This window comes from Columba livia, chromosome 33, assembly GCF_036013475.1.
Source record: "Columba livia isolate bColLiv1 breed racing homer chromosome 33, bColLiv1.pat.W.v2, whole genome shotgun sequence".
Taxonomy (NCBI): Eukaryota; Metazoa; Chordata; class Aves; order Columbiformes; family Columbidae; genus Columba; species Columba livia.
In genome coordinates, this window is record NC_088634.1 from 56,478 (window position 1) to 84,155 (window position 27,678).

A 27,678-nucleotide genomic window follows, 5' to 3' on the forward strand; every position below is an offset into this window, starting at 1 on the left:
CCCCCATCATTGCCCCCTAACTATGACCCACACAACCCAAGACACCCATCATCCCCCTAATTATGACCCGCACGACCCAAGACCCCCATCGTCACCCCCTAATTATGACCCACACAACCCAAGACCCCCATCGTCACCCCCTAATTATGACCCACACAACCCAAGACCCCCAATTACGACCCCTAATTACGACCCACACATCCCAAGACCACCAATTATGACCCACACAACGCAAGCCCCCCATCATCACCCCTAATTACGACCCACACAACCCAAGACCCCCATCATTGCCCCCATGACCCACATAACCCAAGCCCCCCATCATCACCCCCCCAACCCAAGCCCCCCTTAATTCCCCCTAATTATGACCCACACAACCCAAGCCCCCCATCATCACCCCCTATGACCCACACAACCCAAGACCCCCAAGTAAGACCCCTAATTACGACCCACACAACCCAAGACCCCCATCATCACCCCCAATTACGACCCACACAAGACCCCCATCATTGCCCCCATGACCCACATAACCCAAGCCCCCCATCATCACCCCTAATTATGACCCATACAACCCAAGACCCCCATCACCCCCAATTATGACCCACACAACCCAAGACCCCCATCATTGCCCCCTAATTATGATCCACACAACCCAAGACCCCCAATTACAACCCACACAAGACCCCCATCATTGCCCCCATGACCCACATAACCCAAGCCCCCCTTCATTCCCCCCAATTACAACCCACACAACCCAAGCCCCCCATCATCACCCCCAATTACAACCCACACAACCCAAGCCCCCCATCATCACCCCCAATTACAACCCACACAACCCCACATCACTCCCCTCCCCCATCTTCTCATTGGTCCTCCCTTCCCCCCCATGATGCCAACTCACCCCCCACCCCCGCAGAGCTTTTAAACCTCATTAAGAGCCCAGCTAATTACATAAGAGCAGCTAATTACAGAGCAAGACAGCTGGAGAACTCAATTAAGAGCCAACCGGCTGGAAAATGGAGCTTTTTAAGGTTGTTTTTTAGCCTTTTTGGGTGTTTTTTTGACCTTTTTTGTTGCCTTTTGAGCTCATTGTTTTTTAATGAGTTTTTGGGTTGTTTTGTGGGTGTTTTTTGAGCTAAAAAACCCACAACCAGCGGAATTTTCCAGGGTGAATTTCCATGAGAACAATATATGAGGACGCGGTCGCCATGGTGGGGTCTCCCCATCCATCTCCTCCCCGCATTGGGGTGACGGTTCCACTGACCTCAAGGTTGTCACCCGTGTCACCTCCTCCTTGTCACCTTGACACCACCCCACTTGTCGTACCAGGAACCCCGCGTCATGGAAACAACCGCACGAGCGGGGTCACACCCGTTCTTGGAACGGGAAAGATGGGGAGACACCGGGCAAAGGACACGGGTGAGGGACGAGGAGAAGGAACCGAACTCCTGCCAAAACACATCACGGTTGGGTTGGGTTGGAGGACGTGCGAGGGGTGGGACGGGACCTCAGGGGGACGTAGGACCTTGTTTGCCATGGCTACCGGGACCTCCGTGGCCACCATGGCCACCAGGACCTCCTCCTCATTTTCCATGGTCACCAAGACCTCTGTGTCCACCATGGCCACCAGGACCACCTCCTCATTTTCCATGGCCACCACCACCTCTGTGTCCACCATGGCCACCAGCACCTCCTCATTTTCCGTGGCCACCAGGACCTCCTCATCTTCCATGGCCACCAGGACCCCTGTGTCCACCACGGCCACCAGCACCTCCTCATTTTCCATGGCCGCCAGGACCCCTGTGTCCACCATGGCCACCAGGACCTCCTCATTTTCCATGGCCAACAGGACCCCTGTGTTCACCATGGCCACCAGCACCTCCTCATTTTCCATGGCCACCAGCACCCCTGTGGCCACCATGGCCACCAGCACCTCCGTGCCCACCATGGCCACCAGCACCTCCTCACTTTCCATGGCCACCAGGACCTCCTCACTTTCCATGGCCACCAGGACCTCTGTGTCCGCCATGGCCACCAGCACCTCCTCATTTTCCATGGTCACCACCACCTCTGTGTCCACCATGGCCACCAGGACCTCCTCATTTTCCATGGCCACCAGCACCTCCTCATCTTCCATGGCCACCAGGACCCCTGTGTCCACCATGGCCACCAGCACCTCCTCATTTTTCACGGCCAACAGGACCCCTGTGTCCTCCATGGCCACCAGGACCTCCTCATTTTCCATGGCCAACAGGACCCCTGTGTTCACCATGGCCACCAGCACCTCCTCATTTTCCATGGCCACCAGCACCCCTGTGGCCACCATGGCCACCAGCACCTCCGTGCCCACCATGGCCACCAGCACCTCCTCACTTTCCATGGCCACCAGGACCTCTGTGTCCGCCATGGCCACCAGCACCTCCTCATTTTTCACGGCCAACAGGACCCCTGTGTCCTCCATGGCCACCAGCACCTCCTCATTTTCCATGGCCACCAGGACCTCCTCACTTTCCATGGCCACCAGCACCTCCTCACTTTCCATGGCCACCAGCACCTCCTCACTTTCCATGGCCACCAGGACCCCTGTGTTCACCATGGCCACCAGCACCTCCTCACTTTCTATGGCCACCAGCACCTCCTCACTTTCCATGGCCACCAGCACCCCTGTGGCCACCACGGCCACCAGCACCTCCTCATTTTCCATGGCCAACAGGACCCCTGTGTCCACCACGGCCACCAGCACCCCTGTGTCCACCACCATCTCCTCATTCTCCATGGCCACCAGGACCTCTGAACCCACCACAAACACCACAACCTCCTTACTCTCCATGGCCACCAGGACCTCCATGGCCACCAGGACCTCTGTGTCCACCAGGGCCACCAGGACCTCTGTGTCCACCAGGGCCACCAGGACCTCTGTGTCCACCAGGACCTCTGTGTCCACCAGGACCTCTGTGTCCACCATGGCCACCAGCACCTCCATGGCCACCAGGACCTCTGTGTCCACCATGGCCACCAGCACCTCCATGGCCACCAGGATCTCTGTGTCCACCACGGCCACCAGGACCTCCACGGCCACCAGGACCTCTGTGTCCACCACGGCCACCAGGACCTCTGTGTCCACCATGACCTCTATGTCCACCATGGCCTCTATGTCCACCATGGCCACCAGGACCTCCTCACCCACCACAACAGCGACACACACGACAACCCCACCAACACAAACCTTGGTAGCAAACTCGTCCTCGTTGGGGTCCATCCAGCGCAGAACAACAGCCGGAGGTCCTCCAAGAGGTACCACCGAGAACCAAGAGCGACCACAACCCAAGGGACATCTCCCCAACCAAGGGGTGACCCCACAGCACCCAAAACTTTGGGTAGAGGGGCCGACTTCAGCACCCACTGCCCCCCCCCCAGCAAAGAACAAGGGATGGGACAATGACACAGGTGCAAGTGACAACCAAGAAGGTTCTAGAGCTTGATCACCCCCAGCTGAGCTGGGCTGAGCTTAAACGGGGCTCCTGGGCCAATGGGCTGGAGGTCCCAGGTGAGGCCCATCAGGGTAATTAAGGCTCATTAGTGCCTGATGAGCTTGAGTAGAGAAACGTTGACGAGTTAGTGGTGGGGTCAAGACTTGTGTCCAGACACAATAGCGCTGGTGATACTGGTTTATACTGGGACAACCCCATTGCCAACTTAGGGAGGGTGGGGGAAGCTGTCCCCCCCACTTTTAAGCCCTTTAATTGGGGTGACACCCCTCCCCCCCCCCCAAGATACCTGTTCCCATGGGGAACCCCTGTGCCCCACACCAGCAGGTCCCAGTTGGCACTGGGGCCACACCTGTCCCCACCCCCGCGCTATTTTCGGTTACACTTGGACTTTGTCCCCCCCCCCCGGTTGCCAGGTAAGGTGGGAAAACCCAATCAAATGACTAATTATAGCGCTCGGGGACAGGGTGTGACGTGGGTGGGGACACGAGCGGTGACGCGGGAGCTTGGGGACACTTCCGCCTCCTACGGTGACCCTGGGGTGACCCCTCCCTGCCCCCCCCCCCCTCCCCGGGATCCATTGGGGTGCAGGTGTCTCCACCACCACCTTAGGACCCCTCAATGTCCCCCCCCCACTATATTGGGACCCCTCAGTGTTCCCCTCTATCACTTTGGGACCCCTCAGTGTCCCCCCCACCATATTTGGGACCCCTCAATGTCCCCCCCATCCCTGGGTGGTGCCAATTTGGGATCATCCAACGTCCTCCCCCCACCCCCCCACCATATTCTGAACCTTCAATGTCCCCATCATCCCCGAGTGGTGCCACCTTGGGACCCCTCAGTGTTCCCCCCATCACTTTGGGACCCCTCAGTGTCCCCCCCACCATATTGGGACCCCTCAATGTCCCCACCATCCCTGGGTGGTGTCAATTTGGGACCCCTCAATGTGCCCCCCCCACCATATTGTGAACCTTCAATGTCCCCACTATCCCTGGGTGGTGGCACCTTGGGACCCCTCGATGTCCCCTCCACTATATTTGGGACCCCTCAATGTCCCCTCCATCAGTTTGGGATCCCCCAATGTCCCCCCCCACACCATATTGGGACCCCTCAATGTCTCCACCATCTGTGGGTGGTGCCACCTTGGGACCCCTCAGTGTCCCCAACCCCGGGTGGTGCCACCTTGGGACCCCCCGATGTCCCCAGCACCACTTGGGACCCCCCCAATGTCCCCAACCCCGGGTGATGCCACCTTGGGACCCCCCCAATGTCCCCAACCCTGGGTGGTGCCACCTTGGGACCCCTCAATGTCCCCAGCACCACTTGGGACCCCCCCAATGTCCCCAACCCTGGGTGGTGCCACCTTGGGACCCCTCAATGTCCCCAGCACCACTTGGGACCCCCCAATGTCCCTAACCCCGGGTGGTGCCACCTTGGGACCCCCAATGTCCCCAGCACCACTTGGGACCCCCCAATGTCCCCAACCCTGGGTGGTGCCACCTTGGGACCCCCCCAATGTCCCCAACCCTGGGTGGTGCCACCTTGGGACCCCCCAATGTCCCCAACCCTGGGTGGTGCCACCTTGGGACCCCCAATGTCCCCAACCTTTGGTGGTGCCACCTTGGGACCCCCAATGTCCCCAGCACCACTTGGGACCCCCCCAATGTCCCCAACCCTGGGTGGTGCCACCTTGGGACCCCCCCAATGTCCCCAACCCTGGGTGGTGCCACCTTGGGATCCCTCAATGTCCCCAGCACCACTTGGGACCCCCCAATGTCCCCAACCCTGGGTGGTGCCACCTTGGGACCCCCCCAATGTCCCCAACCCTGGGTGGTGCCACCTTGGGACCCCCCCAATGTCCCCAACCCTGGGTGGTGCCACCTTGGGACCCCTCAATGTCCCCAGCACCACTTGGGACCCCCTCAATGTCCCCAGCCCTGGGTGGTGCCACCTTGGGACCCCTCAGTGTCCCCACCACTTGGGACCCCTCAATGTCCCCAACCCCGGGTGATGCCACCTTGGGATCCCCAATGTCCCCAGCACCACTTGGGACCCCCCAATGTCCCAGGGGGGCCGTGGCTGAACCCATGGGCTGATCTTTAACCCTGCGGGTGGTGACAAGGACACATTGTCCCACGTGCGTCACCCGCTGAACTTGCACCCTTGGGGTGATCCCCTGGCAGCTCACGCACCATTAATTAACCACCGGTGTTAATTATTAATGAACCCCCAGTTTGGGCGGGGGAGGGGAGTTTCCATCGCACCACCAGCCCCGTTCCCCGTTGAGCCCACGTCCCCACACGGGGACACGGGACCCCTCGGGGTGTCCCCAGAGACCCCAAAACCAGACAGGTGACAATAAAATTAGTGTTTTGTTCGAAAATAAAGTGCTGATGTGAACAGGGAGGAAGAGGATGGTGGGATCCTCGGTAGTGTCCCCAAGGCCCCCACCCATCCCCCGTGTCCCCACGGTGTCCCCGTGTCCCCACCCCACGCCGCTGGCTCGTGGGTGGATCATCTCAGGGGGTGACGATGTGGGTCGGTCGCTGGATGTGGATCTGGGGAGGAAGGGGACATGGGGGTGACATGGGGGTGACATGGGGGGGTGTCCCCACTGTGGTGGGTTGGGATGTGGGACATGGGACGGGGACATGGGACAAGGACATGGGATGTGGCATGGGGACATGGGATGGGGACATGGGACATGAGAAGGGGACATGGGATGGGGACATGGGATGTGGCATGGGGACATGGGACATGAGAAGGGGACATGGGATGGGGACATGGGATGTGGCATGGGGACATGGGACATGAGAAGGGGACATGGGATGGGGACATGGGATGTGGCATGGGGACATGGGACATGGGATGGGGACATGGGACATGGGATGGGGACATGGGATGGGGACATGGTCTGGGGACATGGGACATGAGAAGGGGACATGGGATGGGGACATGGGATGAGGGCATGGGGACATGGGATGAGGACATGGGACATGGGATGAGGACATGGGACATGGGATGGGGACATGGGACATAGGACATGGGATGGGGACATGGGACGTGGGATGGGGACATGGGGCAAGGACATGGGACATGGGATGGGGACATGAGACATGGGATGAGGACATGGGACATGGGATGGGGACATGGGATGGGGACATGGGACATGGGATGATGACATGGAACAAGGACGTGGGACATGGGATGAGGACATGGGATGGGGACATGGGACATGGGATGGGGACATGAGACATGGGATGAGGATATGTGACATGGGATGGGGACATGGGATGAGGACATGGGACATGGGATGGGGACATGGGATGGGGACATGGGATGATGACATGGAACAAGGACGTGGGACATGGGATGAGGACATGGGACATGGGATGAGGACATGGGACAAGGATGTGGGACATGGGATGGGGACATGGGACATGGGATGAGGACATGGGACAAGGACGTGGCACATGGGATGGGGACGTGGCACATGGGATGAGGACATGGGACAAGGATGTGGGACATGGGATGAGGACATGGGACATGGGATGAGGACATGGGACAAGGACGTGGCACATGGGATGGGGACATGGCACATGGGATGAGGACATGGGACAAGGATGTGGGACATGGGATGAGGACACGGGATGGGGACATGGGGCAAGGACGTGGCACATGGGATGGGGACATGGCACATGGGATGGGGACATGGGACATGGGATGAGGACATGGGACAAGGACGTGGGACATGGGATGGGGACATGGGACATGGCATGGGGACATGGGACAAGGACGTGGGACATGGGATGGGGACATGGGACAAGGACATAGGGTGAGGACATGGGACATGGGGCAAGGATGTGGCACATGGGATGGGGACATGGGACATGGGATGGTGACATGGGACACAGGATGGGGAGGGAGAGCTGGGGGTGACATGGGGGGGTTGTCCCCACCGCAGCGGGTTTGGGGACACAGTGGTGAGGGTCCTGGTGACACAACACCCACCTCCTGCGTCGTGTCCACCTTCTCCAGGTCAATGCGTGTCCTGGGGGTCTCGGTGGCTGTGGGGTACACGGAGAGGTGGGGTGGAGCCCCAGACCCCCCATGTCCCCCCATGTCCCCCAGGCCCCCCCAGTCCACCCCGTTACCTTCCCATGATGCTCCCTGGTTGTTGATGGCGAACCCCTGGTCATCGTTCCAGTTCTCATCCACGTTGCAATACAGGTCCAAGCGCGACGTCAACTTGTCCCTGCGTCACAACACGGGGACGGGTGACAACCAGCCGCGTCCCCCCCCTCAAAGGGACCCCCCCAATTGCAATGCGCACGCTTGCCTGTACTCGTCCTTCTGCCGCCGCGCCCGCACCATGAACACGGTGAAGATGGCAACCGCCGCCACCAAGGTGGCCACCGGCACCCCTATGGCCACCCCCATCTTGCTGACGCGCGAGCTGCAGAACTTGTCTTGGTACCAAAACGCCACCTCGTCCGTGCACCTGGTGGGGACACCCCGAGGTGACACCGTGTCCCCCAGGGGACGGGGGTTGTTTTTGGGGGGGTGTTGGCGGTGCTCACTGGCATTGCGGCCCCTGGCGCGACACGGAGCACGTGCCGTGGACGCAGCGGTAGGGGTCGGCGGCTCGGCTGTCGCAGTTGGTGACGCAGATGACGCCGGTGGTGGTGACAACGGGGAAGTAGAAGGGCTGGAAGTCAACCGGGATGTACCTGGTGCAGACACCTGGGGGCGCAGGGACGTGGTTGTGGGGGGTGACACACACACACCCCCCTTGGGGACAAGCGTCCCGTGGCTTCACTTACTTGTTTGGACCTCGGGGACCTCGACGTTGGTGACGTTGGTGAACGTGGGGTTGAAACACAAAGAACCTGGGGGGCAGAGAGCGGCGCCCTTAGGGTCAGGTCCCCCCGGCAAGGACCTGGCCCTGGTGACAACAGGCGTGGCGTCACCGCCGGTGTCACTCACAGTTGTCCCCTTGGCAGCTCTCGTTGCAGCTGGTGTAGCTTTCGAAGGCGCTGACGAGGTTCTTGGAGATGTTCTCCACCGTCTCGGTGGTCGTGGTGGTGGCCAGAACCGTCAGGATGACGGTGTAGTTCACCACGATGCTGCCCTGGCTGCAGGGAGATGGGGACGTGGGACACGGGATGGGGACGTGGGACACGGGATGGGGACGTGGGACACGGGATGGGGACGTGGGACATGGGATGGGGACATGGGACATGGTATGGGGACATGGGACATGGTATGGGGACATGGGATGGGGATGTGGGACATGGGGTGGGGATTTGGGACATGGGATGGGGACATGGGATGGGGACGTGGGACACGGGATGGGGACATGGTATGGGGATGTGGGACATGGGATGGGGACGTGGGACACGGGATGGGGACATGGGATGGGGATGTGGGACAAGGACATGGGACATGGGATGGGGATGTGGGACACGGGATGGAGATTTGGGACATGGGATGGGGACATGGGTTGGGGATGTGGGACAAGGACATGGGACATGGGATGCGGATGTGGGACATGAGATGGGGACATGGTATGGGGACATGGGATGGGGATTTGGGACATGGGATGGGGACATGGGACAAGGACGTGGGATGTGGGATGGGGATGTGGGACAAGGACGTGGGACATGGGATGGGAACATGGGATGGGGACGTGGGACACGGGATGGGAACATGGGACAAGGACGTGGGACATGGGATGGGGATGTGGGACACGGGATGGGGACATGGGACATGGGATGGGGATGTGGGACACGGGATGGGGACATGGGACATGGGACAAGGACGTGGGACATGGGACAAGGATGTGGGACATGGGATGGGGACATGGGACATGGGATGGGGATGTGGGACACGGGATGGGGACATGGGACAAGGATGTGGGACATGGGATGGGGACATGGGACAAGGATGTGGGACATGGGACAAGGACGTGGGACATGGGATGGGGACATGGGACATGGGATGAGGACAGGGTCCCACGCTGAAGGGGGGGACCCAACTGGGACCAGTTTGGGGTCCCCAGTGTGGAGGGACAGAGTGGCCACCACTCCATGGGGCTGGAGCATCCCGGAGGGTCCCCATGGTTGTAGGTTCTAGATGCCCCATCTTGGGGACCATCTCCTGGAGTTGACCCCCATGGGTCCCCCCACCCCAAATCACCCCACCAGAGCAGATGGGGGGTCAGCACCCATGGGCCACCCCACGCGGCCCTGGTGGGCACCCACCTCAGCTCGTGGATCACCACGTCTTGGTAGCCCTCTATGTCCTTGTAGACCTCCCTCATCTGGAAGACAAAGAGAAACCACGAGGAGATGTGGGTGCCAGCCCCACCGTGCCCCGAATGTCCCCCCGAGGTGTCCCCGGTGTCACCGGGTCCTGACCTGCTCCTTGAACTCCTTCTCGAAATCCAGGAAAGCCGGGGAGGATTTATCCGTGAGGTCCTCGGTGAAGTTCCTGTTCTCCACCTTGGCCTTCATCTCCACCGTGGCGTTCACCGTCACCTCTGCCAGCACAAGGAGACCCGCGAGTGACAGACCCGGGGGTCCCCGGTGACCATGGTCATGGGACGAGGTTGGTCCATCCATGGTGTCCCCATTCCCATGTTCATCCCTCCGTGTTGTCCCCATTCCCATGTCAGCCCCTCCATGGTGCCCCCATTCCTGGATCTGTCCCTCCATGGTGTCCCCATTCCCATGTTGGTCCCTCCATGGTGTCCCCATTCCCATGTTGGTCCCTCCATGGTGTCCCCATTCCCATGTTGGTCCCTCCATGGTGTCCCCATTCCCATGCTGGTCCCTCCATGGTCTCCCCATTCCCATGTCGGTCCCTCCATGGTGTCCCCATTCCCATGTTGGTCCCTCCATGGTGTCCCCATTCCCATGCTGGTCCCTCCATGGTCTCCCCATTCCCATGTTGGTCCCTCCATGGTCTCCCCATTCCCATGTCGGCCCCTCCATGGTGTCCCCATTCCCATGTTGGTCCCTCCATGGTGTCCCCATTCCCATGTTGGTCCCTTCATGGTGTCCCCATTCCCATGTTGGTCCCTCCATGGTGTCCCCATTCCCATGTTGGTCCCTTCATGGTGTCCCCATTCCCATGTTGGTCCCTCCATGGTGTCCCCATTCCCATGCTGGTCCCTCCATGGTGTCCCCATTCCCATGCTGGTTCCTCCATGGTGTCCCCATTCCCATGCTGGTCCCTCCATGGTGTCCCCATTCCCATGTCGGTCCCTCCATGGTGTCCCCATTCCCATGTTGGTTCCTCCATGGTGTCCCCATTCCCATGTCGGTTCCTCCATGGTGTCCCCATTCCCATGTTGGTCCCTCCATGGTGTCCCCATTCCCATGTCGGTCCCTCCATGGTCTCCCCATTCCCATGTCGGTCCCTCCATGGTGTCCCCATTCCCATGCTGGTCCCTCCATGGTCTCCCCATTCCCATGTCGGTCCCTCCATGGTGTCCCCATTCCCATGTTGGTCCCTCCATGGTGTCCCCATTCCCATGCTGGTCCCTCCATGGTCTCCCCATTCCCATGTCGGTCCCTCCATGGTGTCCCCATTCCCATGTTGGTCCCTCCATGGTGTCCCCATTCCCATGCTGGTCCCTCCATGGTCTCCCCATTCCCATGTTGGTCCCTCCATGGTCTCCCCATTCCCATGTCGGCCCCTCCATGGTGTCCCCATTCCCATGTTGGTCCCTCCATGGTGTCCCCATTCCCATGTTGGTCCCTCCATGGTGTCCCCATTCCCATGTTGGTCCCTTCATGGTGTCCCCATTCCCATGTTGGTCCCTCCATGGTGTCCCCATTCCCATGCTGGTCCCTCCATGGTGTCCCCATTCCCATGTTGGTCCCTCCATGGTGTCCCCATTCCCATGTTGGTCCCTTCATGGTGTCCCCATTCCCATGTTGGTCCCTCCATGGTGTCCCCATTCCCATGCTGGTCCCTCCATGGTGTCCCCATTCCCATGTTGGTCCCTTCATGGTGTCCCCATTCCCATGTTGGTCCCTCCATGGTGTCCCCATTCCCATGTTGGTCCCTTCATGGTGTCCCCATTCCCATGTTGGTCCCTCCATGGTGTCCCCATTCCCATGTTGGTCCCTCCATGGTGTCCCCATTCCCATGTCGGTCCCTCCATGGTGTCCCCATTCCCATGTTGGTCCCTCCATGGTCTCCCCATTCCCATGCTGGTCCCTCCATGGTGTCCCCATTCCCCTGCTGGTCCCTCCATGGTCTCCCCATTCCCATGCTGGTCCCTCTATGGTGTCCCCATCCCACCCTTGGTGACCATGGCCATGGTGTGGTCCCCACCTTCTTGCACCTCCACGATCTCCTTGAAGAACTGGCACTCGGTCCCCTGGAAGTTCGGGGGGCACTGGCAAAGGCCGTCAACCCAGGTCCCCCCATTTTGGCAGACGACCAACTCACAGTAGGTGCCGTAGAACCCGCCGGGACACACGCACTTGACCCCGTTCCACGTGGCCCCGTTCTGGCATTGACCTGGAGGAGGCACCACAGGACGTGGGTGGAACCTCCAGGGGTGCGAAGACACCCGGAGAACGTTGGGGTGACGGTGGGAGGTCGGGAAATGGGGACGTGGCCGGTGGTGCCACCAGCGAGGGGGAAGACTCACCTGCGTTGGTGGTGGTTGGTAGGGTGGTGGTTGTGGTGGTGGTGGTGGTGGTTGTGGTGGGGGTGGGGGTGGTGGTGGTGGTGGTGGTTGTGGTGGTGGTGGTGGTTGTGGTTGTGGTGGGGGTGGTGGTGGTTGTGGTGGGGGTAGTTGTAGGCACAGTGGTGGGGGTTGTGGTGGGGGTTGTGGTTGGGGTGGTTGTAGTTGTAGGGATAGTGGTGGTGGTTGTGGTGGGGATAGTGGTTGGGGCGGTTGTAGTTGTAGGGACAGTTGTGGGGACAGTGGTTGGGGCGGTTGTAGCTGTGGGGACAGTGGTTGGGGCGGTTGTAGTTGTAGGGACAGTTGTGGGGACAGTGGTTGGGGCGGTTGTAGTTGTAGGGACAGTTGTGGGGACAGTGGTTGGGGCGGTTGTAGTTGTAGGGACAGTTGTGGGGACAGTGGTTGGGGCGGTTGTAGTTGTAGGGACAGTTGTGGGGACAGTGGTTGGGGCGGTTGTAGTTGTAGGGGGGGTGGTAGTTGTAGGGATGGGGACGGTGGTGGGAACAATAGGAGGAAGAATAGTGGGGGTGGTCGTAGGGTAAGGGACAGTGGATACAGATGTGGAGGTGGCAGCGGTGGAGGTGACAGCAGTGGAGGTGACAGCAGTGGAGGTGACAGCGGTGGAGGTGACAGCGGTGGAGGTGGCTCCAGTAGTGGCTTCAGTGGTGGAAGATGGTCCTGAAGAGCTGGTGATGGCCGTGGAGGTGACCTCAGTGGAGGGGACAGTGGTGGACGTCACTTGGCTGGTGGTTGGTGCTGTGGAGGACAACTGGGTGCTGGTGGGTGCTGTGGAGGTCACTTGGGTGCTGGTGGGAGCTGTGGAGGTCAGTTGGGTGCTGGTGGGTTCTGTGGAGGTCAGTTGGGTGCTGGTGGGTGCTGTGGAGGTCACTTGGGTGCTGGTGGGTTCTGTGGAGGTCAGTTGGGTGCTGGTGGGTGCTGTGGAGGTCAGTTGGGTGCTGGTGGGTGCTGTGGAGGTCAGATGGGTGCTGGTGGGTTCTGTGGAGGTCAGTTGGGTGCTGGTGGGTGCTGTGGAGGTCAGTTGGGTGCTGGTGGGTTCTGTGGAGGTCAGTTGGGTGCTGGTGGGTTCTGTGGAGGTCAGTTGGGTGCTGGTGGGTACTGTGGAGGTCAGTTGGGTGCTGGTGGGTGCTGTGGAGGTCAGTTGGGTGCTGGTGGGTGCTGTGGAGGTCAGTTGGGTGCTGGTGGGTCCTGTGGAGGTCAGTTGGGTGCTGGTGGGTTCTGTGGAGGTCACTTGGGTGCTGGTGGGTGCTGTGGAGGTCACTTGGGTGCTGGTGGGTGCTGTGGAGGTCCCTTGGGTGCTGGTGGGTTCTGTGGAGGTCAGTTGGGTGCTGGTGGGTTCTGTGGAGGTCCCTTGGGTGCTGGTGGGTTCTGTGGAGGTCAGTTGGGTGCTGGTGGGTTCTGTGGAGGTCAGTTGGGTGCTGGTGGGTTCTGTGGAGGTCAGTTGGGTGCTGGTGGGTTCTGTGGGGGTCGGTTGGGTGCTGGTGGGTTCTGTGGGGGTCGGTTGGGTGCTGGTGGGTGCTGTGGAGGTCACTTGGGTGCTCATGGGTTCTGTGGAGGTCACTTGGGTGCTGGTGGGTTCTGTGGAGGTCAGTTGGGTGCTGGTGGGTGCTGTGGAGGTCAATTGGGTGCTGGTGGGTCCTGTGGAGGTCAGTTGGGTGCTGGTGGGTTCTGTGGAGGTCAGTTGGGTGCTGGTGGGTGCTGTGGAGGTCCCTTGGGTGCTGGTGGGTTCTGTGGAGGTCAGTTGGGTGCTGGTGGGTGCTGTGGAGGTCAGATGGGTGCTTGTGGGTTCTGTGGAGGTCAGTTGGGTGCTGGTGGGTGCTGTGGAGGTCAGTTGGGTGCTGGTGGGTCCTGTGGAGGTCAGTTGGGTGCTGGTGGGTGCTGTGGAGGTCAATTGGGTGCTGGTGGGTGCTGTGGAGGTCAGTTGGGTGCTGGTGGGTTCTGTGGAGGTCAGTTGGGTGCTGGTGGGTGCTGTGGAGGTCACTTGGGTGCTGGTGGGTGCTGTGGAGGTCACTTGGGTGCTGGTGGGTTCTGTGGAGGTCAGTTGGGTGCTGGTGGGTGCTGTGGAGGTCAATTGGGTGCTGGTGGGTGCTGTGGAGGTCAGTTGGGTGCTGGTGGGTTCTGTGGAGGTCAGTTGGGTGCTGGTGGGTGCTGTGGAGGTCCCTTGGGTGCTGGTGGGTTCTGTGGAGGTCAGTTGGGTGCTGGTGGGTGCTGTGGAGGTCAGATGGGTGCTGGTGGGTTCTGTGGAGGTCAGTTGGGTGCTGGTGGGTGCTGTGGAGGTCAGTTGGGTGCTGGTGGGTCCTGTGGAGGTCAGTTGGGTGCTGGTGGGTTCTGTGGAGGTCACTTGGGTGCTGGTGGGTGCTGTGGAGGTCACTTGGGTGCTGGTGGGTGCTGTGGAGGTCCCTTGGGTGCTGGTGGGTTCTGTGGAGGTCAGTTGGGTGCTGGTGGGTTCTGTGGAGGTCAGTTGGGTGCTGGTGGGTTCTGTGGGGGTCGGTTGGGTGCTGGTGGGTTCTGTGGAGGTCAGTTGGGTGCTGGTGGGTTCTGTGGGGGTCGGTTGGGTGCTGGTGGGTGCTGTGGAGGTCACTTGGGTGCTCATGGGTTCTGTGGAGGTCACTTGGGTGCTGGTGGGTTCTGTGGAGGTCAGTTGGGTGCTGGTGGGTGCTGTGGAGGTCAATTGGGTGCTGGTGGGTGCTGTGGAGGTCAGTTGGGTGCTGGTGGGTTCTGTGGAGGTCAGTTGGGTGCTGGTGGGTTCTGTGGGGGTCGGTTGGGTGCTGGTGGGTGCTGTGGAGGTCACTTGGGTGCTGGTGGGTGCTGTGGAGGTCACTTGGGTGCTGGTGGGTTCTGTGGAGGTCAGTTGGGTGCTGGTGGGTTCTGTGGAGGTCAGTTGGGTGCTGGTGGGTTCTGTGGAGGTCAGCTGGGTGCTGGTGGGTGCTGTGGAGGTCTGTTGGGTGCTGGTGGGTTCTGTGGAGGTCACTTGGGTGCTGGTGGGTTCTGTGGAGGTCCCTTGGGTGCTGGTGGGTTCTGTGGAGGTCACTTGGGTGCTGGTGGGTTCTGTGGAGGTCAGTTGGGTGCTGGTGGGTGCTGTGGAGGTCCCTTGGGTGCTGGTGGGTGCCGTGGAGGTCAGTTGGGTGCTGGTGGGTTCTGTGGAGGTCAGTTGGGTGCTGGTGGGTTCTGTGGAGGTCAGTTGGGTGGTGGGTTCTGTGGAGGTCCCTTGGGTGCTGGTGGGTGCTGTGGAGGTCAGTTGGGTGGTGGTGGGTTCTGTGGAGGACAGTTGGGTGCTGGTGGGTGCTGTGGAGGTCAGTTGGGTGCTGGTGGGTTCTGTGGAGGACAGTTGGGTGCTGGTGGGTGCTGTGGAGGTCAGTTGGGTGCTGGTGGGTTCTGTGGAGGTCAGTTGGGTGCTGGTGGGTTCTGTGGAGGTCAGTGGGGTGCTGGTGGGTTCTGTGGAGGTCAGCTGGGTGCTGGTGGGTTCTGTGGAGGTCCCTTGGGTGCTGGTGGGTTCTGTGGAGGTCAGTTGGGTGCTGGTGGATTCTGTGGAGGTCAGTTGGGTGCTGGTGGGTTCTGTGGAGGTCAGTTGGGTGGTGGGTGCTGCGGAGGTCAGTTGGGTGCTGGTGGGTTCTGCGGAGGTCAGTTGGGTGCTGGTGGGTTCTGTGGAGGTCACTTGGGTGCTCGTGGGTTCTGTGGAGGTCAGTTGGGTGCTGGTGGGTTCTGTGGAGGTCACTTGGGTGCTGGTGGGTTCTGTGGAGGTCCCTTGGGTGCTGGTGGGTTCTGTGGAGGTCAGTTGGGTGCTGGTGGGTGCTGTGGAGGTCAGTTGGGTGCTGGTGGGTTCTGTGGAGGTCAGTTGGGTGGTGGGTTCTGTGGAGGTCAGTTGGGTGCTGGTGTGTTCTGCGGAGGTCAGTTGGGTGCTGGTGGGTTCTGTGGAGGTTACTTGGGTGCTCGTGGGTTCTGTGGAGGTCAGTTGGGTGCTGGTGGGTTCTGTGGAGGTCAGTTGGGTGCTGGTGGGTGCTGTGGAGGTCACTTGGGTGCTGGTGGGTGCTGTGGAGGTCAGTTGGGTGCTGGTGGGTGCTGTGGAGGTCAGTAGGGTGCTGGTGGGTTCTGTGGAGGTCCCTTGGGTGCTGGTGGGTTCTGTGGAGGTCAGTTGGGTGCTGGTGGGTTCTGTGGAGGTCCCTTGGGTGCTGGTGGGTTCTGTGGAGGTCAGTTGGGTGCTCATGGGTTCTGTGGAGGTCCCTTGGGTGCTGGTGGGTTCTGTGGAGGTCTCTTGGGTGCTGGTGGGTTCTGCAGAGGTCAGTTGGGTGGTGGGTTCTGTGGAGGTCAGTTGGGTGCTGGTGGGTTCTATGGAGGTCAGTTGGGTGCTGGTGTGTTCTGTGGAGGTCAGGTGGGTGCTGGTGGGTTCTGTGGAGGTCAGTTGGGTGCTGGTGGGTTCTGTGGAGGTCAGTTGGGTGCTGGTGGGTGCTGTGGAGGTCACTTGGGTGCTGGTGGGTTCTGTGGAGGTCAGTTGGGTGCTGGTGGGTGCTGTGGAGGTCAGTTGGGTGGTGGGTGCTGTGGAGGTCAGTTGGGTGGTGAGTTCTGTGGAGGTCCCTTGGGTGCTGGTGGGTTCTGTGGAGGTCACTTGGGTGCTGGTGGGTTCTGTTGAGGTCCCTTGGGTGCTGGTGGGTTCTGTGGAGGTCCCTTGGGTGCTGGTGGGTTCTGTGGAGGTCCCTTGGGTGCTGGTGGGTGTTGTGGAGGTCAGTTGGGTGGTGGGTGCTGTGGAGGTCAGTTGGGTGGTGAGATCTGTGGAGGTCCCTTGGGTGCTGGTGGGTTCTGTGGAGGTCACTTGGGTGCTGGTGGGTTCTGTGGAGGTCCCTTGGGTGCTGGTGGGTGCTGTGGAGGTCCCTTGGGTGCTGGTGGGTTCTGTGGAGGTCAGTTGGGTGCTGGTGGGTTCTGTGGAGGTCAGTTGGGTGCTGGTGGGTGCTGTGGAGGTCATTTCGGTGCTGGTGGGTGCTGTGGAGGTCAGTTGGGTGCTGGTGGGTGCTGTGGAGGTCAGTTGGGTGCTGGTGGGTTCCGTGGAGGTCAGTTGGGTGCTGGTGGGTTCTGTGGAGGTCAGTTGGGTGCTGGTGGGTTCCGTGGAGGTCAGTTGGGTGCTGGTGGGTTCCGTGGAGGTCAGTTGGGTGCTGGTGGGTTCCGTGGAGGTCAGTTGGGTGCTGGTGGGTTCTGTGGAGGTCAGTTGGGTGCTGGTGGGTTCCGTGGAGGTCACTTGGGTGCTGGTGGGTTCTGTGGAGGTCAGTTGGGTGGTGGTGGGTGCTGTGGAGGTCAGTTGGGTGCTGGTGGGTTCTGTGGAGGTCACTTGGGTGCTGGTGGGTCCTGTGGAGGTCAGTTGGGTGGTGGTGGGTGCTGTGGAGGTCAGTTGGGTGCTGGTGGGTTCCGTGGAGGTCAGTTGGGTGCTGGTGGGTTCTGTGGAGGTCAGTTGGGTGCTGGTGGGTTCTGTGGAGGTCAGCTGGGTGCTGGTGGGTTCTGTGGAAGTCAGTTGGGTGGTGGTGGGTGCTGTGGAGGTCAGTTGGGTGCTGGTGGGTTCTGTGGGGGTCAGTTGGGTGCTGGTGGGTTCTGTAGACGTCAGTTGGGTGCTGGTGGGTTCTGTGGGGGTCAGTTGGGTGCTGGTGGGTTCTGTAGACGTCAGTTGGGTGCTGGTGGGTTCTGTGGGGGTCAGTTGGGTGCTGGTGGGTTCTGTAGACGTCAGTTGGGTGCTGGTGGGTTCTGTGGAGGTCAGTTGGGTGCTGGTGGGTCCTGTGGAGGTCAGTTGGGTGGTGGTGGGTGCTGTGGAGGTCAGTTGGTTGCTGGTGGGTTCTGTGGAGGTCACTTGGGTGCTGGTGGGTTCTGTGGAGGTCAGTTGGGTGCTGGTGGGTTCTGTGGAGGTCAGTTGGGTGCTGGTGGGTGCTGTGGAGGTCAGTTGGGTGGTGGTGGGTGCTGTGGAGGTCAGTTGGGTGCTGGTGGGTTCTGTGGAGGTCACTTGGGTGCTGGTGGGTTCTGTGGAGGTCAGTTGGGTGCTGGTGGGTGCTGTGGAGGTCAGTTGGGTGCTGGTGGGTTCTGTGGAGGTCAGTTGGGTGCTGGTCGATTCTGTGGAGGTTCCGTGGGTGCTGGTGGGTTCTGTGGAGGTCACTTGGGTGCTGGTGGGTGCTGTGGAGGTTCCTTGGGTGCTGGTGGGTTCTGTGGAGGTCAGTTGGGTGCTGGTGGGTTCTGTGGAGGTCAGTTGGGTGCTGGTGGGTTCTGTGGAGGTCAGTTGGGTACTGGTGGTTTCAGTGGAGGTCCCTTGGGTGCTGGTGGGTTCTGAAGAGGTCAGTTGAGTGGTGGGTGCTGTGGAGGTCAGTTGGGTGCTGGTGGGTTCTGTGGAGGTTAGTTGGATGCTGGTGGGTTCTGTGGAGGTCAGTTGGGTACTGGTGGTTTCAGTGGAGGTCCCTTGGGTGCTGGTGGGTTCTGAAGAGGTCAGTTGAGTGGTGGGTGCTGTGGAGGTCAGTTGGGTGCTGGTGGGTGCTGTGGAGGTCAGCTGGGTGCTTGTGGGTTCTGTGGAGGTCAGTTGGGTGCTGGTGGGTGCTGTGGAGGTCAGTTGGGTGCTGGTGGGTTCTGTGGAGGTCAGTTGGGTGGTGGTGGGTGCTGTGGAGGTCAGTTGGGTGCTGGTGGGTTCTGTGGAGGTCCCTTGGGTGCTGGTTGGTTCTGTGGAGGTCAGTTGGGTGCTGGTGGGTTCTGTGGAGGTCTCTTGGGTGCTGGTGGGTTCTGTGGAGGTCTGTTGGGTGCTGGTGGGTTCCGTGGAGGTTCCGTGGGTGCTAGTGGGTGCTGTGGAGGTCAGTTGGGTGCTGGTGGGTGCTGTGGAGGTCAGTTGGGTGCTGGTGGGTGCTGTGGAGGTCAGTAGGGTGCTGGTGGGTTCTGTGGAGGTCAGTTGGGTGCTGGTGGGTTCTGTGGAGGTCAGTTGGGTGCTGGTGGGTGCTGTGGAGGTCCCTTGGGTGCTGGTGGGTTCTGTGGAGGTCAGTTGGGTGCTGGTGGGTTCTGTGGAGGTCAGTTGGGTGCTGGTGGGTTCTGTGGAGGTCCCTTGGGTGCTGGTGGGTACTGTGGAGGTCAGTTGGGTGCTGGTGGGTTCTGTGGAGGTCAGTTGGGTGCTGGTGGGTTCTGTGGAGGTCATTTGGGTGCTGGTGGGTTCTATGGAGGTCACTTGGGTGCTGGTGGGTTCTGTGGAGGTCACTTGGGTGCTGGTTGGTTCTGTGGAGGACACTTGGGTTCTGGTCGATTCTGTGGAGGTTCCGTGGGTGCTGGTGGGTTCTGTGGAGGTCACTTGGGTGCTGGTGGGTTCTGTGGAGGTCCCTTGGGTGCTGGTGGGTGCTGTGGAGGTCCCTTGGGTGCTCGTGGTTTCTGTGGAGGTCAGTTGGGTGCTGGTGGGTTCTGTGGAGGTCCCTTGGGTGCTGGTGGGTTCTGAAGAGGTCACTTGGGTGCTGGTGGGTGCTATGGAGGTCACTTGGGTGCTGGTGGGTGCTGTGGAGGTCAGTTGGGTGCTGGTGGGTTCTGTGGAGGTCAGTTGGGTGCTGGTGGGTTCTGTGGAGGTCAGTTGGGTGCTGGTGGGTGCTGTGGAGGTCCCTTGGGTGCTGGTGGGTGCTGTGGAGGTCAGTTGGGTGCTGGTGGGTTCTGTGGAGGTCACTTGGGTGCTGGTGGGTTCTGTGGAGGTCCCTTGGGTGCTGGTGGGTGGTGTGGAGGTCAGTTGGGTGCTCGTGGTTTCTGTGGAGGTCAGTTGGGTGCTGGTGGGTTCTGTGGAGGTCACTTGGGTGCTGGTGGGTTCTGTGGAGGTCCCTTGGGTGCTGGTGGGTGCTGTGGAGGTCAGTTGGGTGCTGGTGGGTTCTGTGGAGGTTCCGTGGGTGCTGGTGGGTTCTGTGGAGGTCAGTTGGGTGCTGGTGGGTTCTGTGGAGGTCAGTTGGGTGCTGGTGGGTTCTGTGGAGGTCAGTTGGGTGCTGGTGGGTTCTGTGGAGGTCAGTTGGGTGGTGGGTGCTGTGGAGGTCAGTTGGGTGCTGGTGGGTTCTGAGGAGGTCAGTTGGGTGCTGGTGGGTTCTGTAGAGGTCAGTTGGGTGCTGGTGGGTTCTATGGAGGTCAGTTGAGTGCTGGTGGGTTCTGTGGAGGTTCCGTGGGTGCTGGTGGGTGCTGTGGAGGTCACTTGGGTGCTGGTGGGTTCTGTGGAGGTCCCTTGGGTGCTGGTGGGTTCTGTGGAGGTCAGTTGGGTGCTGGTGGGTTCTGTGGAGGTCAGTTGGGTGCTGGTGGGTTCTGTGGAGGTCAGTTGGGTGCTGGTGGGTTCTGTAGAGGTCAGTTGGGTGCTGGTGGGTTCTATGGAGGTCAGTTGAGTGCTGGTGGGTTCTGTGGAGGTTCCGTGGGTGCTGGTGGGTGCTGTGGAGGTCACTTGGGTGCTGGTGGGTGCTGTAGAGGTCAGTTGGGTGCTGGTGGGTTCTGTGGAGGTCCCTTGGGTGCTGGTGGGTGCTGTGGAGGTCACTTGGGTGCTGGTGGGTGCTGTGGAGGTCAGTTGGGTGCTGGTTGGTTCTGTGGAGGTCAGTTGGGTGCTGGTGGGTGCTGTGGAGGTCAGTTGGGTGCTGGTGGGTTCTGAGGAGGTCAGTTGGGTGCTGGTGGGTTCTGTGGAGGTCAGTTGGGTGCTGGTGGGTTCTGTGGAGGTCATTTGGGTGCTGGTGGGTTCTGTAGAGGTCAGTTGGGTGCTGGTGGGTGCTGTGGAGGTCAGCTGGGTGCTTGTGGGTTCTGTGGAGGTCACTTGGGTGCTGGTGGGTGCTGTGGAGGTCACTTGGGTGCTGGTGGGTTCTGTGGAGGTCCCTTGGGTGCTGGTGAGTTCTGTGGAGGTCATTTGGGTGCTGGTGGGTTCTGTGGAGGTCACTTGGGTGCTGGTGGGTTCTGTGGAGGTCCCTTGGGTGCTGGTGGGTTCTGTGGAGGTCTGTTGGGTGCTGGTGGGTTCTGTGGAGGTTCCGTGGGTGCTAGTGGGTGCTGTGGAGGTCAGTTGGGTGCTGGTGGGTGCTGTGGAGGTCAATTGGGTGCTGGTGGGTGCTGTGGAGGTCAGTTGGGTGCTGGTGGGTTCTGTGGAGGTCAGTTGGGTGCTGGTGGGTGCTGTGGAGGTCTGTTGGGTGCTGGTGGGTGCTGTGGAGGTCACTTGGGAGCTGGTGGGTTCTGTGGAGGTCAGTTGGGTGCTGGTGGGTTCTGTGGAGGTCAGTTGGGTGGTGGGTGCTGTGGAGGTCAGTTGGGTGCTGGTGGGTTCTGAGGAGGTCAGTTGGGTGCTGGTGGGTTCAGTGGAGGTTCCGTGGGTGCTAGTGGGTGCTGTGGAGGTCAGTTGGGTGCTGGTGGGTGCTGTGGAGGTCAATTGGGTGCTGGTGGGTGCTGTGGAGGTCAGTTGGGTGCTGGTGGGTGCTGTGGAGGTCTGTTGGGTGCTGGTGGGTGCTGTGGAGGTCCCTTGGGTGCTGGTGGGTTCTGTGGAGGTCACTTGGGTGCTGGTGGGTTCTGAGGAGGTCAGTTGGGTGCTGGTGGGTTCTGAGGAGGTCAGTTGGGTGCTGGTGGGTTCTGTGGAGGTCACTTGGGTGCTGGTGGGTGCTGTGGAGGTCACTTGGGTGCTGGTGGGTTCTGTGGATGTCAGTTGGGTGCTGGTTGGTTCTATGGAGGTCAGTTGGGTGCTGGTGGGTTCTGTGGAGGTCACTTGGGTGCTGCTGGGTGCTGTGGAGGTCAGTTGGGTGCTGGTGGGTGGTGTGGAGGTCACTTGGGTGCTGGTGGGTTCTGTGGAGGTCACTTGGGTGCTGGTGAGTTCTGTGGAGGTCACTTGGGTGCTGGTGGGTGCTGTGGAGGTCCCTTGGGTGCTGGTGGGTGCTGTGGAGGTCCCTTGGGTGCTGGTGGGTTCTGTGGAGGTCAGTTGGGTGCTGGTGGGTGCTGTGGAGGTCAGTTGGGTGCTGGTGGGTTCTGTGGAGGTCAGTTGGGTGCTGGTGGGTTCTGTGGAGGTCCCTTGGGTGCTGGTGGGTGCTCTGGAGGTTCCTTGGGTGCTGGTGGGTGCTGTGGAGGTCCCTTGGGTGCTGGTGGGTTCTGAAGAGGTCACTTGGGTGCTGGTGGGTGCTATGGAGGTCACTTGGGTGCTGGTGGGTTCTGTGGAGGTCACTTGGGTGCTGGTGGGTGCTGTGGAGGTCAGTTGGGTGCTGGTGGGTGCTGTGGAGGTCAGTTGGGTGCTGGTGGGTGCTGTGGAGGTCCCTTGGGTGCTGGTGGGTGCTGTGGAGGTCAGTTGGGTGCTGGTGGGTTGTGTGGAGGTCAGTTGGGTGCTGGTGGGTTCTGTGGAGGTCAGTTGGGTGCTGGTGGGTGCTGTGGAGGTCCCTTGGGTGCTGGTGGGTGCTGTGGAGGTCAGTTGGGTGCTGGTGGGTTCTGTGGAGGTCACTTGGGTGCTGGTGGGTGCTGTGGAGGTCAGTTGGGTGCTGGTGGGTTCTGTGGAGGTCACTTGGGTGCTGGTGGGTTCTGTGGAGGTCCCTTGGGTGCTCGTGGGTGCTGTGGAGGTCAGTTGGGTGGTGGGTGCTGTGGAGGTCAGTTGGGTGCTGGTGGGTTCTGAAGAGGTCACTTGGGTGCTGGTGGGTGCTATGGAGGTCAGTTGGGTGCTGGTGGGTTCTGTGGAGGTCAGTTGGGTGCTGGTGGGTTCTGTGGAGGTCAGTTGGGTGCTGGTGGGTGCTGTGGAGGTCAGTTGGGTGCTGGTGGGTTCTTTGGAGGTCAGTTGGGTGCTGGTGGGTTCTGTGGAGGTCAGTTGGGTGCTGGTGGGTTCTGTGGAGGTCCCTTGGGTGCTGGTGGGTGCTCTGGAGGTTCCTTGGGTGCTGGTGGGTGCTGTGGAGGTCCCTTGGGTGCTGGTGGGTTCTGAAGAGGTCACTTGGGTGCTGGTGGGTGCTATGGAGGTCACTTGGGTGCTGGTGGGTGCTGTGGAGGTCAGTTGGGTGCTGGTGGGTGCTGTGGAGGTCCCTTGGGTGCTGATGGGTTCTGTGGAGGTCCCTTGGGTGCTGGTGGGTTCCGTGGAGGTCAGTTGGGTGCTGGTGGGTGCTGTGGAGGTCAGTTGGGTGCTGGTGGGTTCTGTGGAGGTCAGTTGGGTGCTGGTGGGTTCTGTGGAGGTCAGTTGGGTGCTGGTGGGTTCTGTGGAGGTCCCTTGGGTGCTGGTGGCTGCTGTGGAGGTCAGTTGGGTGCTGGTGGGTTCTGTGGAGGTCACTTGGGTGCTGGTGGGTGCTGTGGAGGTCAATTGGCTGCTGGTGGGTTCTGTGGAGGTCAGTTGGGTGCTGGTGGGTGCTGTGGAGGTCCCTTGGGTGCTGGTGGGTTCTGTGGACGTCAGTTGGGTGCTGGTGGGTGCTGTGGAGGTCACTTGGGTGCTGGTGGGTTCTGTGGAGGTCAGTTGGGTGCTGGTGGGTGCTGTGGAGGTCAGTTGGGTGCTGGTGGGTGCTGTGGAGGTCAGTTGGGTGCTGGTGGGTTCTGTTGAGGTCTCTTCTCTGGCAGTGGTGGATACGGACACGGAGGTGACCTCAGTGGTGGTGGAGGTGGCTCCAGTGGAGGAGAAAATTATGGAGGAGGGTCCTGAGGTGGTGGTGGGATCCGTTGTGGAGGTGGGAGCTACTGTGGTGGTGGAATCCGTGGTGGTGGTGGAATCCGTGCTGGTGGGATCCGTTGTGGAGGTGGGAGCTACTGTGGTGGTGGAATCCGTGGTGGTGGTGGAATCCGTGCTGGTGGGATCCGTTGTGGAGGTGGGATCTATTGTGGTGGTGGAATCCGTGTTGCGGTGGGATCTATGGTGGTGGTGGAGTCCGTGGTGGCGGTGGGATCTATTGTGGTGGTGGAATCCGTGGTTGCGGTGGGATCTATGGTGGTGGTGGAGTCCGTGGTTGCGGTGGGATCTATTGTGGTGGTGGAATCCGTGGTGGCGGTGGGATCTATGGTGGTGGTGGAGTCCGTGGTTGCGGTGGGATCTATTGTGGTGGTGGAATCCGTGGTGGCGGTGGGATCTATGGTGGTGGTGGAGTCCGTGGTGGCGGTGGGATCTATGGTGGTGGTGGAATCCGTGGTGGCGGTGGGATCTATTGTGGTGGTGGAATCCGTGGTGCGTGGTGGGATCTATTGTGGTGGTGGAATCCGTGGTGGCGGTGGGATCTATGGTGGTGGTGGAATCAGTGGTGGCGGTGGGATCTACGGTGGTGGTGGGAGCTATTGTGGTATCTGACGCTTGTGAGCCACCGGTATCCTTTAGGAACTTGCCACCCAATGTGGTGACATCCAAGTAGCCAGGGAAGGACATTTCTGATCCACCGGGATCCATTATGAAGTTGTCACCCAATGAGGTGACATCAGAGTCATCGGTGGTGCCAGGAGACACTGTGGTCCCCCCCAGGGCTCCAAACTCACCCGCCATCATCCAGATCAGAAGAACCACCATCCACCTGCGTCTCCTCCTCTCCATGACCGCGTCACCGCCCCGTCCGCGTCACCGTAACGTCCGCGTCACCGTAACGTCCGTGTCACCGTAACTTCCGTGTTACCGTAACGTCCGTGTTACTGTAACTTCCGTGTTACCGCCCCGTCCACGTTACCGCCCCGTCCACGTTACCGCCCCGTCCGCGTCACCGTAACGTCCGCGTCACCGTAACGTCCGCGTCACCGTAACGTCCACGTTACCGCCCCGTCCGCGTCACCGTAACGTCCGCGTCACCGTAACGTCCGCGTCACCGTAACTAACGTCCGTGTTACTGTAACTTCCGTGTTACCGTAACGTCCACGTTACCACCCCGTCCACGTTACCGCCCCGTCCGCGTCACCGTAACGTCCGTGTTACCGTAACTTCCGTGTCACCGTAACGTCCACGTTACCGCCCCGTCCGCGTCACCGTAACGTCCGCGTCACCGTAATGTCCGTGTCACCACCCCGTCCGTGTCACTGTCCTCTCTGGGTCACCGCCCTGTCTGTGTCACCGTCCCGTCTGTGTCACCGTCCCGTCTGTGTCACCGTCCCGTCTGTGTTGCCGTCCCGTCTGTGTCGCCGTCCCCTCTGTGTCACCGTCCCCTCCGTGTCACCGTAAGCTCCGTGTCACCGTAACCTCCGTGTCACCGTAACCTCCGTGTCGCTGTCCCGTTGGTGTCACCGTCCCCGTCCTCTCTGCGCGCTGTCCCGCGGCGACTGAACCCCGGGGACCGGGGGTGCTGGAATGTGACACTCGTTTGTCGCGGACCTTTGTCCCCACGGTGTCGGGAAATGCAGCGGAGGGGAATGGGTGTGACACGCGGGGTGACACGTGGGGTGACACGGGGGGGTGGGGGTGTAACGGCTGCGGTGGCACTTTTGGCACGCCGGGGTCACCCAACGGGGACGGTTGTGCCAAGGGTTGGGTTGTAAATGGGTGGTGGCACATTGGGGGGTGCGGGGTGACAAGGGGCTTGGTGGGGACATGGGGGTGTCCTGGTTGATGGTGGGGATGTGGGGTGGGGACATGGGGGTGTCATTGGGTTTGGGGGGGATGGGGACACAAGGGTGTCATTGGACTTGATGGGGACATGGGGGTGTCATTGGACTTGGTGGGGATGGGGACATGGGGGTGTCATTGGACTTGATGGGGACATGGGGGTGTCACTGGGTTTGGTGGGGACATGGGGGTGTCATTGGGCTTGGTAGGGATGGGGACATGGGGGTGTCCTGGTTGATGATGGGGACATGAGGATGGGGACATGGGGGTGTCATTGGACTTGATGGGGACATGGGGGTGTCCTGGTTGATGGTGGGGACATGGGGATGGGGACATGGGGACATGGGGGTGTCACTGGGTTTGGTGGGGACATGGGGATGGGGACATGGGGGTGTCATTGGACTTGATGGGGACATGGGGGTGTCCTGGTTGATGGTGGGGACATTGGGGACATGGGGGTGTCACAGGGCTTGGTGGCACATGGGGACATGGGGGTGTCACAGAGCTTGGTGGCACATGGGGGTGTCACTGGGTTTGGTGGGGACATGGGGGTGTCATAGGTTTGGTGGGGACGTGGGGGACATGGGGGTGTCACAGAGCTTGGTGGGACATGGGGGTGTCATAGGTTTGGTGGGGACATGGGGACATGGGGGTGTCACAGGTTTGGTGGCACATGGGGACGGGTCTGTCCTGGTGCTGGGTGCCCTTGGCAGGACAAGGGGGTGCAGAGACAGATTTGGGCCCCCCAGCATCTCCCAGTATGTCCCAGTGTCCCCCAGTGTCCCCAATGTCCCCCAGTCTCCCCCATTCTCCCCCAGTGTCCCCAGTGTCCCCCAGTGTCCCCCAGTGTCCCCCAGTATCCCCAATGTCCCCCAATGTCCCCCAATGTCTCCCAGTGTCCCCATTGTCCCCAATGTCTCCCAGTGTCCCCAATGTCCCCCAGTCTCCCCAGTGTCCCCAATGTCTCCCAGTGTCCCCAATGTCTCCCAATGTCTCCCAGTGTCCCCCATTGTCCCCAATGTCTCCCAATGTCCCCAATGTCTCCCATTGTCCCCAATGTCCCCAATGTCTCCCATTGTCCCCAATGTCTCCCAGTGTCCCCCAATGTCCCCCAGTCTCCCCAGTGTCCCCAATGTCTCCCAGTGTCTCCCAGTGTCCCCATTGTCCCCAATGTCTCCCAGTGTCCCCCAACGTCCCCCAGTGTCTCCCATTGTCCCCAATGTCCCCCAGTGTCCCCAATGTCCCCCAATGTCCCCCATTGTCCCCAATGTCTCCCAATGTCCCCCATTGTCCCCAATGTCTCCCAGTGTCTCCATTGTCCTCCAATGTCCCCCAGTGTCCCCAATGTCCCCCAGTGTCTCCCATTGTCCCCATTGTCCCCAATGTCCCCCATTGTCCCCAGTGTCCCCCATTGTCCCCAATGTCCCCCAGTGTCCCCCTGTCCCAGCCCTTGTCACCAAAACAAACAGCACCCGGACGCCTGGGTTCCCTGGGGGGGGGAGGGGAGGGGATGGGCGGGGCCGAGCGACCTTTGCCCGGGGGATGACGTGGGTGCTGTGGCACCCATGGGTGGGGACGGGGACCTGGGGACAAGCACGCGATGGGGGGTCCCAGTGCGCACGTGTGTGTGATATAGGGGTCCTGGGACATATATGTGTGATATAGGGGTCCTGGGACATATATGTGTGATATAGGGGTCCTGGGACACGTGTGTGTGTGATATAGGGGTCCTGGGACATATATGGGTGATATAGGGGTCCTGGGACACGTATGTGTGATATAGGGGTCCTGGGACGTATATGGGTGATATAGGGGTCCTGGGACATATATGGGTGATATAGGGGTCCTGGGACATATATGTGTGATATAGGGGCCCTGGGATACATATATGTGTGATATAGGGGTCCGGGGACATATATGTGTGTGATATAGGGGTCCTGGGGCATATATGTGTGATATAGGGGTCCTGGGACATATATGTGTGATATAGGGGTCCTGGGATACATATATGTGTGATATAGGGG

At 60.6% G+C, this 27,678-nt stretch overlaps 1 protein-coding gene across 1 annotated transcript; it reads right to left on the reverse strand.

The window, feature by feature from the left end:
* Nucleotides 1–7,737: 7,737 nt before the first annotated feature.
* On the reverse strand, nt 7,738–24,658 carry LOC102084974 (mucin-2-like). The gene is made up of 9 exons (XM_065044175.1): nt 23,671–24,658; nt 12,157–13,635; nt 11,835–12,023; nt 9,908–10,029; nt 9,752–9,810; nt 8,475–8,623; nt 8,312–8,377; nt 8,069–8,231; nt 7,738–7,989 (listed from the first exon to the last, which is right to left on the reverse strand). Exons 1-9 carry the CDS (start codon nt 24,656–24,658, stop codon nt 7,791–7,793), a joined length of 3,414 nt encoding a protein of 1,137 aa, XP_064900247.1. The 3' UTR covers nt 7,738–7,790.
* Between the last annotated feature and the right edge of the window lie 3,020 nt (nt 24,659–27,678).